The 10646-nt window shown below is 38.3% G+C and overlaps 1 protein-coding gene across 5 annotated transcripts; it reads left to right on the top strand.

Annotated features, from left to right (window-relative positions):
* The first annotated feature begins 8 nt into the window (after positions 1 to 8).
* Positions 9 to 10367, top strand: cbx6a (chromobox homolog 6a). 5 transcript variants are annotated; one of them, XM_082137868.1, is made up of 7 exons: positions 9 to 242; positions 1875 to 1971; positions 2200 to 2390; positions 3010 to 3053; positions 4915 to 4980; positions 5351 to 5417; positions 5569 to 10367. In XM_082137868.1, exons 3-7 carry the CDS (start codon positions 2316 to 2318, stop codon positions 6781 to 6783), a joined length of 1467 nt encoding a protein of 488 aa, XP_081993994.1. In that variant the 5' UTR covers positions 9 to 242; positions 1875 to 1971; positions 2200 to 2315; the 3' UTR covers positions 6784 to 10367. The 5 variants fall into 5 exon arrangements, with proteins under 5 accessions (XP_081993994.1, XP_081993993.1, XP_081993996.1 ...); XM_082137867.1 differs by having other exon boundaries at positions 2190 to 2390; XM_082137870.1 differs by lacking the exon at positions 1875 to 1971.
* The last annotated feature ends 279 nt before the right edge of the window (positions 10368 to 10646 follow it).

Raw genomic sequence — 10646 nt, 5'->3', positions numbered from 1 at the left:
TTCTTTGACAAAAAGCACTCCATTCAGGATTCACGCACATTAAATATTTAATAAGGGATATACGAGCAAGACTTTTAAAATAATCAAACAGCCCTTTATTTAACTGCCCTGTATGCTGTATTTGGAGTAACACATATCGTTGTTGGAAAAATAAGACCTAAAATGAACCTGTAGGGACCGTTCTGGAGAGGTTCCCTTTAAAGTTGTCACAAAAAAACTCCCTGCAACAACGTTCTGGAGAGGTTAGTTTTTTGTCTGCTCAAACCAAAGTAGCAAAATGATTAAATTCAATTCACATTTACTTGTAGCTCTTTTCACAATACATATAGTTTCAAAGCAGCTTTACAGAAAATGCATGTTTCTACATTACAATTTAGAGTAATTTGTTATTATCAGAGGTGTCTGTGTCCAAGTAGACTAATGTCCATTTAGCAGAAATGTACAGTTTTAAGATAATCATGCAGTTAGAGGTCTTCATAAGAGGCTGGATCCAAACTGGAGCTGACATACTCAGTTACCTCAGGATGGGCATCCTGAAATAATACAGAAAAGCAAATGGAAAATGACATTTCATAACATTTCCAGCAAAAGATAATCATGTGCATTTGATCTGATATAACTGATTAAGGTTAGGAGATGCTTTATATGAATTCTTGGCTAAATAGATGTGTCTTTAATCTAGATTTAAACTGGTAAAGTGAGTCTGAGCCCTGAACATTATCAGGAAGACTATTCCAGAGTTTAGGAGCCAAATGCAAAAACGCTCTCCCTCCTTTAGTGGACTTAGATACCCTAAAAGAGTTTTGTGACCTTAAAGAACATGATGGATTGTAAGGCGATAGAAGATCAGTTAAATACACAGGAGCTAAATCATTTAGGGCCTAATAGGTCAGTAGCAATACTTTATAATTGATTCAGAACTTGTAGCCAGTGTAGAGATGATACAATTGGTGTTATATGATTATATATTTCATATATATATATTCTTATTTAGTAAGAATAAGAATTTGATTTAGTAAGAACTCTTGCAGCTGCATTTTGGACTAATTGTGGCTTGTTTATTGAGGATGCAGGACAATGCATTACAGTCATCTAGAGGTCATGAATGCATGAACTAACTTTTCTGCATCAGAAACAGAAAGCATGTTCCGGAGCTTAGCAATGTTTCTGAGGTGGAAGAAGGCTGTTTTTGTAACATATGAAATATGATTTTCGAAAGACAAGTTGTTGTCTAATATAACTGCCAGGTCTTTAACTGAAAAGGATGAAGTAACAGTACATCCTTCAAAATGCAAATTGTATTTTAAGAGATTCTGTGTACAGTTTTTTTTGTCCAATGAGTAATACCTCAGAATTTAATTGAAGAAAATGACTGGTCATCCAATATTTTATATCTTTAGCACATTCAGTCAACTTGAATAATTTAGAGATTTCTTCTGGTCGTATCATCATCATTACAGTGGGAACTAATTCCATGTTTCCATGGTTAATAATATTACCAAGTGGCAGCATATATATTGAAAATATCTGAGGGCCTAACACTGACCCTTGTGGCACTCCATAATATACAGACTTTAACTTGGATAATTCACAGATAAACAAAATTGTAATGGTCTGAAAGGTATGATCTTAACCACCTTAATACCAGTGTAATTTTGTTGTAGATCAAAGAGTATGTCATGATCTATAGTGTCGAACGCAGCACTGAGCTCAAGTAAAACTAGTATTGAGATAGGCTACATCAATGGCCGGAACAGCTAGAAGTAAGTCTTGAATTTGTCATTTTAACAAGCGCAGTTTCTGTTCTATGATGGGGTCTGAATCTGGACTAATATTCCACATAGATATCATTTTAATTTTTTTTTTTTTTTCAGGAAGGCATTAAACAGAAGTTGCGATAGTTTTTTTTTTGTGAGGTGTATCTGAGTGAAACGGCTTCTCGAAGAAAAGAGACGTCTGTGCAAGTGGGCGGTGAATTTAAATATATAAAATACTGGAATATTTCATTAAAAACAAGAATTGTTATTTTTTATTTTATGGTGACTTTAATAATTCAACACTCTGTTATTGTGATATAGGAAACCAACGATTGTGATTTACATCTTTAAAAAATGTGAGTTTAATCATTTATCCTATATATCAAGAAATATATTATGAGGAAATGCTCTAATATTTTACTACTTCTCGAGCCGTTTCCAGGACTACCGGGGCTAGTTGACCCGGATCACGTGACGGCGCGGGGTTTTGTTGCTGTCACAGATTTTGTAAAGTGAAGTGCCGCGAGACAGAACCGTCTGGAGCGCGCGCACTAAAAGATGGAGCAGGAGCTGTCGGCGACCGGAGACCGGGTTTTCGCCGCGGAATCCATCCTGAAAAGCCGCGTTAGGAAAGTAAGTAAGAAAAAATTAGGTTTAGGGTGGCTGGGGGTGTTTTTCACGACGCAAAGTACACAGAGGGGGGTTCGTCTTTCATTTGTTTCGCGATGCGGAGCTTCAAGGCGCCTGCAATGACAAGAGGGGGGGAGGCCTACTTGCAGATGTTTCCCTGTTTAGCGACCCAGTGCGTTTATTTACATTGTCAGATTGGAAATAACAAGTCAAATGCGGGTCATTTGGATATGCAACTTGAGTTTATGTTGTAAAATTGGGCTGTGCTGTGCTGGGAACTGACAACAGCCCGCTAAAAGAGCAGCAGGGGGAGTCTAAAAAGGGACAAAGTGTCTGGCTTGAGTCCATGACAAAATCAATGCATGCTGGCTGACCCAAGATTCAAAAATCTCAACAATGCAGGAGGATCGAGTAGTTTAAATACTGCACGGTGTCATGCCACATGGTCTAAAGTGTTGGTTGTGCTTGTATTAGGTTATATTTAGATAAACACACTTTACTGACCCGGTGACCCCCAAAAATCAAATAAATGGGCATGAGGTTGAAATAGGGCATGCATTGCTCATGCATTCTTTAGTTAGATTTAAATAAACAGGATTTTCCGCTGTCTTTCTGTTTGCAGGGTCATATCGAGTACCTGGTGAAATGGAAAGGTTGGGCTCTAAAGTAAGTGTGTAAAATATATAAATATTGCAATGGATATGATTTCACTTAGAGTTGCAATGCAAACTGTATTTTAACCTTTTCTGTTGTTTGGATGGAAAGGGACTTTCTTTCTTTTGCATGCATCGTGAAACAGGCCTTATCATCACAGAAGTGTCATTTGGGTAGCTTAAAAAGGTCAAGTAGTGTTCTGACATGATATACTACATCTAAAACTATTTTAAGTTTAAAAAAAAATATTCGTTTTTATTATAATGCAAGCATTCTTGATGAACTGATATAAATTAAGAGTTATTTATATACAAATATATTTATAAATTATTATTATTTTTGAATTCATTTGTCACACCACAGCACTATTTAAAGGATCTGTAACAAAAAAAAAAAAAAAAAAAAAACGATATAAATATAAGAGATGCAACGATGTATATTTAAGCAATAATAAAGCAATTATTTTCACCATCGGCTGATCAGGATTATATCGTGTCAATCAAAAGGGGGCGAAAAAACGTGTTCAGACTGCAACCCATACTGTGTGGGAAGAAAATCTTGTGTTGAATTTAGGGCAAGTTAACGCGAGAATAACGCATTAACAGTTTAAAAATAGTTATGTTAAAACAGGCTCTATTTGACCCTATAAATTACCCATTGTTTAAGCCTGGGTTGCCAGGTCTGCAGTTTTTCCCTACACCAAACATCATTTGTAGCATCATTTGTAATTCTGTCCATTTACTAGGAATGCACTTACTAGGCCTGGGCAAAAAAATAAATAAATTTCAATTAATTGTTTTTTAAATTATGGTCGATTCAAAATCTCATTTCTTTCCATATTTATTTATCTATCACCCAAAAGCCAGTATTAGTTTTCCTACACTATTCATAGGCTTGCAGCCTCCATGTTACAGTGAATGCTGTGAGATTTTATGTTTGTCTTATCTTAAACATAAAATAACCCGATCCTGTTTGATCAAGGCATGCGACTGTTCTGACTTGTCCAATTTTCAGCATCAATTTTTCATCTTGCATCAAAATCCTGTCTATTCATTGTATGCATTTGAAATATAGAGTTGGGATCTGTTTTAATGTACCCAAGTGTACCTAAAATAAAGAGTTTAATATACAGGTTTGTGGCTCTTAATATCTTTTTATTAATTAACCGCTTGTAAACTTAAGTTCACTGTTCTTTTTTTTAATAAATATAGGGTTTGTATTAAATCTAAATTCATTGAGTTGAATCGGGAATCAAAATCGAATTTAGAATCGAAATCGAACCGAATTGGGACATCTGAATCGATACCCAGCCCTAGCACTTACCTCAGAAAAGTTATCCAATGTTCACAGTTTGTTAGTTAGCTATAAAAACAGGAGCTTATTATTAAATTAAATAGAGGAGCTTATTTACTGGTAATTATACATGTATGCGTGATTACATTTGTCATGAAGACAAGTGTTCATGAAAACTACCTTATGTGCAACTGAGTTGCATACAAACATTTCAGTTTTTATTTGAGTGTGATTATTATATTTGGAAATAAATACCAGTTAAATATAAAAGCTCTGTTGTTAATTTTCACCTCTAATAATATAGTAATGTACCAAATGAGAGGATTCCCTTTATATTTTGCAGCATAATTTGGGAGAGTTTTTTTTTTTCCTTAGGATATAAAAAGGATATTACGATATTTTCCGCAGATATCATTCTGAATAGTCGGCTATCGGTTTCGGCAGAGAAATGTAGTATCGGTGCATCTCTAAATTTTGTGCATCTCTAGTTTTTTTAAACTGAAATCTTGATGGGGAAATCTTAGACCTTTAAACCTTGTACCCATTACCATTTTAAAGATTCAAATGTTTTGCAATATAGACACAGCACATGGGAACCAGAGGAGAACATCCTGGATGATCGTCTCATCGCGGCCTTTGAGCAAAAGTGAGTGTCACTTAAAGACTTGCCTTTACCTCTTAAAACCTAAATTCTAAAATTAAGTAAAGTTATAAAAATGTAAAGAACCAAAATATTTATTCTATATACAGTGTGTACATACGTCCCATCAGTTCTTATTTTCAGTGTAAGAGCCAAGTAAAGATTGTTTACATTCATTCTTTTTCTTTTCTTGCTTTATTTGTGCAGCTTTTTGCTGCCAGTCAGTCTGGAAACTAGCCTCTATGATGAATTTTTAAACAAAGAAGATTTGTTTTACACTTCAAAGGCTTTCATTTTGATTGTTATGGTTTAGGCTTGACACTAAAGTGATGTCATATTTTCCTTGGCTTAAATGGTGCTGTCCTACATTTCATAGGGAGCGGGAGCAGGAACTTCACGGCCCAAAGAAACGTGGACCTAAACCAAAAAACTTTGTACTAAAGGTTTGAGTTTTCTTAAAATGTTCTTAGAAATATATGCTTTTTTTATTTTAAATGTTTTAATTCAAGTTTATGCCTTGAGTGTTTCAAAACGTACAACTTCTTGTTTGATATTTTAGTACTTCTCGGTCATATTTGCTTTTTGCTTGTCTAGGCACGGGCACAGGCGGGTGATAGACCTCGAATCTCAAATCCCAGACGCACTCCACCTCGCACCACTGCGAAGCCTCCCACCTCTTCCTCTTCTGCAAGTTCAGCTGCTCCTCAGCCTTCACCATCCTCTTCCTACTCTACCGCTCCAACCCCCAGAGTGCACTCTCTCGCTGCTGCTCATAAACTGAAGAAAGACATCCATCGTTGTCATAGAATGTCTCGAAGACCTTTGCCACGACCCGACCCTCTGGCCGACCCAACAGGATCCACATCTTCACCCCGTCCTCCCATCTCTCCATTCTCCGAAACTGTCCGCATACTCAACCGCAGGGTCAAACCTCGGGAGGTTAAGCGGGGACGCATAATCTTGAACCTGAAGGTCATTGACAAAGCTGAAAATGGTGGAGTAGCCAGTAGAAGGTCAGCGCAGTCGTACACGGGGCGGGCGAAAGTACCATCCAGGAATCGCATCATTGGGAAAAAGCATGGGGACATGCCTTATAGGCCATTCCAGCATCCTATGAAGATGTTGGGCTTCCCAATGTATGGCCAGCCATTCGGGCTTCACCCCTGTGGGCCAATGTCCTCCATGGCCAATGCAGGGTCCAATACCGGAGCCAATCAAAGAGGTGGAAGCACCTGTGGTTGCCATTCCTCTCCTCAGTACCAGCCTTCACTTTCTCCATCCAGCTCCAGTGGGTCTAACGGCAGCTCCCCTTCATCTCAGAAACAACTGACCCAACCTGAAGCTCCTACTTCAACTAAATTGGGCTCCCCAGCCTCATCACGTTCCCGAGATGCCTCCAAACCTCACCCAAAGTCCAGCCAGACGCCATTCCTCCCTTCCTCACCCTCCTATTCGTCCTCCCCATCATCCTCTCTTGAAGACGAAGACCAGGGCTCTCCGAATCTCACCACTTCCCGGGGCCGAAAACGGAAACTTCGACATCGAACCCAGCCGGGTCAAGCCTCGGTCAGCCAGGTTAGTGACCGCAATACTGCTCCACTTCATGAGGAAAACAGGGTGCCAAAAGAGGGGGACCCCGATTGGCACCCTGAAATGGCACCCAGCTGTGCCAATGTAGTGGTGACTGACGTCACCACAAACCTTCTCACAGTCACCATCAAGGAATTCTGCCATTCTGGAGCGGGTTCTGAACCCTCCTCCCCTTGCCAGGCTGACAACCCACCCACTCCCACCACAGCTGCCTCTTGAAAGTCCCCCCTAAATGCCAACAGCCAAAATATCTGCCCACTTAACCCCATGAGAACTTGCCATAATGATATTAACGCACCCTAAAATAGTTGCCGTAATTGAAATTAAAATGTATTTTTGGTGAAATTAAGAAATATTGAAGTAATACTTAAAGGCAGGGTTGCTTCCCTTGACCTATACTTTTTAAACAGCATGTTATGATGGTTTTGTAGTACTTCATGCCTTTCTTCCCCCTCTTTTTTTTCCCCAGTGATCCTGTCTTTCCACAGCCTTTTTGCCCAGTAATTGCACCTTGTCTTGTCACCACCAGTGCTGTAGAGACCGCCATTCCCATATCTCCAGACCTAAAGTTCAGAATCCACCCAAGAAAAGTTGATCTCAACAGCTTTCTTGGACTCGAGACGTTTTTTTTTTTTATCTTTTGAGGTGCATTGTTATTAGGATACCGACAACAAGATGCTTCACTCCTGCTTTGGAAGTTCAGCCAGTGTGGGTGAAGATCGTGTATCTGCACACGCACTTGTTAGATAACACTTATTGTGGCAATATGCCTATTTAGGCATCCAACCCATGCATTGATCTTGCCATCTGTCTCCTTTGCTAACGAAGAACCATTGCTCATGAAGAACCCATGTCATCATTGCGCTCACTAGATCACCTGGGCGTAGACGTGACTGTATTTATATGCACCAAGCTGCGAAATCCTGAGGACAGTTAAGTTATTTCCTTCCACTTGAACGCTTTGATCCAGATGTCTGCCAAGACTCTAAACTGACTCAAGTGTGAATGCTGAGGACTGCATCTATTGTGTGGTACTGTACGTTAAGCCTTCCACACACTCAACAACCCACTTTCCTTATTGGAGAAGTTCCTTCTCATAATTGCCTTCTGACTACAATAGTTTGTGTTTCATGTAATAGTTACTGTATTTTTTGGGGGGTTGGTAACCAGAGGTAACTTCTCTCAGAACTTGATTGAAGGAGTTCAAATACCATTTTAGAGACTTTTAGAGTAAGTGGGTCTCAAACCTACCAAATATAACAGATTGCCTTGGTTGATGAAACCCTCTTTCGCACTCTCAAACGATACAGTCCGGGACCATGTTCATGGCGAGTGTTATGCTGGCGAGCTTGTCATCAGGTCCGACCAGGTGCTAGATTGCCGATACAGACCTGGGATAAAGCTAGCTTGTTTAGTTAGTAGGTGCTTTGGATGTGTCTGTACCGATATTGGTATTGGTCCAATCATATCAACCTAGATATCTTATCAATCTAGTTTTGAAAACGATATCTGTGCATCGGTAGCAGATACATAGATATACATGCATAGGTGCCCCATTAGCGGCTGTTTCTATGGGCCGTTATACTTAAGCCATCCGCCATATTGAAACGGTCAAAGCCGGTCCGTGAACATTCGAGAGCAAGTTAAATGAGCGTCTGCAACCATAGTTAGAAGCATGTTTGAATATCTATATCTGCAATAGACTTCAGCAGATAATTATGCTAAACTAACACAATACACTAATACAACAAAACATTGAAAAGTTACCATCGTAAAAACCTGTAACCTGAGTTGATACATATAAAAACACAACCAGCACATTCTCACCTGTGAAAGGTTCTTGCAACTAGAAGCTGCACAATGTTGTGGCATCATTGATTCTTACTGTAATTAACGACACGCTGACCGTTACATGATGGCAGGCGCGTCGTCTCTGGAGCGGTCGAATGTGGCATCTACGTATATATATATCTATGAGCAGAGACACCGCTCATGTCTATTCCACTTTTACATGGGTTGTAGAGTGTAGTTACAAAGGTTAAAGGAATAGTTAATCCACAAAAATTACATTGTCATCATTTACTCACCATCATGTTCCAAACTCATACCAGAATGTTGATGCTATTTTCCATACAAAGAAAGTGGATGGGGAATAGCAGCTGTAAAACTCCAAAATGAACAAATGACTCATGCGCTGTATTCCTTGTTGTATGAAGGCATCCGATAGCTTAGTGTGAAGAACGGAGTTAAATGTAAGTGATTCCTTAAAAATCTGTTTTAGTAAAGTTTGCTAGACAGCCTTGGTCCCCATTCACTTTCATTATAAGAAATAAAGAGCAGCTTGGACATTCTGCTGAATACCTTCTTTTATGTTTCACCGAAGAAAGGTTTGAAAATACAAGAAAGTGAGTACGTGATGATAACTTTTGAGGGGAATGAATTCAATATTTTAAACTTTAATGAAAGCTAAATGGTTTAGTTGCGTTATGGTGTAACTTTATTATTTTTTTGAATTTATTTAAAAATTGTGGGAATCTTTTCACAGGCTTTTTTTGGGGTGGGGCAATCCAGCAAGCAATATTAGAAGCAGGCCTAAAGAAACAGGTTAACACACAGTTTATGGCAGCTAACTTGGTTGTACTGAAGGATGATAAATTGTCCTTCCGGAGGGCAAAGGCAAACCTCATTATATGTTTTAATTATAGAACACAATTAAGTTCCACTTGTAGTCATATAGCCATCCTCTAATGGAGCACTTTTACTCTATCACTGTGCCTTTAGGGAGAAATGAACCTTAGAAAAATATGGCTTTTTTTAATAGTTTTTCCCAAAATTATTTACAAATATTGACAATTTTTATTATTTTTAGAATGTGAGTGTGTGTGTTTATATGAACTTTTTAAAAACTTTAAACTGCTTTGGTTTACCGGCTTCCAAACATTAATGTGAACTCTTTCTTTTCCTTTTCAAAGTCCTTTATTTTTGTTTTTTTTAAAGTCATCAAACATTTATCCCAGGTCTGAAATAATTCATGTTGTTAACTTATCCCTGGTGCTGCCCCACGATGGGCGCCACGTTTGGTTCATATGTACAGTAATATATCTAATATCGAAGCATGTGTTGCATTTAGCTGCTCTGTTCGACCATAATGTTGTTCCCACAAACAGCCAAGTCTTTGTTTACCTTTATATCCGTAATGTTAGAAAATAGATGTTGCTATGGTGTGAAACAATGCAAGATGGTTTCTCCTAAAGCGGTAGCTTAGCACTATGATAATATGTGGCCTACATTTCATGCAATAGGGCTTGTGTTTTCTGGGATGTAGCCACCAGGGACCATCACGGCACAGACAAGAGATTATGTTTAAAAAGGTAAGGATGAAGGTATACTGGAGGTTACATGCTCAAATATCAGTGTCTGATGTGTTTTTTAATTTTGTTTGTTTTAAGAATTTTTTTATTATTAATAATAATTTTTCGTGCCGTAGAAGTGAATGATATGTGCTGCCTTTATTTTATAGCCATTGTTGTTCAATTTTACTAGTCTAATTTGGGTTTGAGAGAGTATACAACCCAAAAACAGAATTAAGTGTGATTTATATGAGTCATCTCTTTGGTAATGTGTAAGGTTAATGCCATTGATGAAGCTGATTATGATAATGAAGTTGTTGCTATGACATTGTAATGTAACGGATGCATGATTTGAGAACCCTTATTGTACAGGTCATTTAAATGTCATAGCCTACTGTTGTCGTTGCTTTGTGTTTCTTGAAAGAGGCTTTTAATAAAATCACTTTAAAGACACTCTTTTTTGCCAACCACTTTGTTAAAATGACTTTCCATTGAAGGGAGTTTCATTGATTCTGAATTGTTTTATTTTTCATCCCTATTGATCTAACTTTAAATACATGAGAATGGCAGCCTTTGAGAAATCGTAATAGTGATGTTTCCCTAAAGGCCACGAAAGCAACATGTTTTCAACCACTAGTCTAGTTCTCACGAGAGATTTTCCGTCTGTGCACCTCTGCTCTCTTGTGGGCTTCACTCAGGACAACCACATGCTATGAATAGCTGAGAAGTTTC

Source organism: Leuciscus leuciscus, assembly GCF_965113295.1.
Source record: "Leuciscus leuciscus genome assembly, chromosome: 15".
NCBI classification, from domain to species: domain Eukaryota; kingdom Metazoa; phylum Chordata; class Actinopteri; order Cypriniformes; family Leuciscidae; genus Leuciscus; species Leuciscus leuciscus.
The sequence above is the reverse complement of the archived record's forward strand: the minus strand, read 5'-3'. Positions and strand labels throughout refer to the sequence as shown.

What these genes read in the sequence shown, in the direction of transcription:
- cbx6a (XM_082137870.1), top strand. Translation starts at nt 2,316, where the DNA reads ATGGAGCAGGAGCTGTCGGCGACCGGAGACCGGGTTTTCGCCGCGGAA. An exon ending in TGGAAAGGTTGGGCTCTAAA is followed by an intron (nt 3,054 to 4,914) that starts GTAAGTGTGTAA and finishes TTTGCAATATAG; the next exon opens with ACACAGCACATGGGAACCAG. An exon ending in CAAAAAACTTTGTACTAAAG is followed by an intron (nt 5,418 to 5,568) that starts GTTTGAGTTTTC and finishes TTGCTTGTCTAG; the next exon opens with GCACGGGCACAGGCGGGTGA.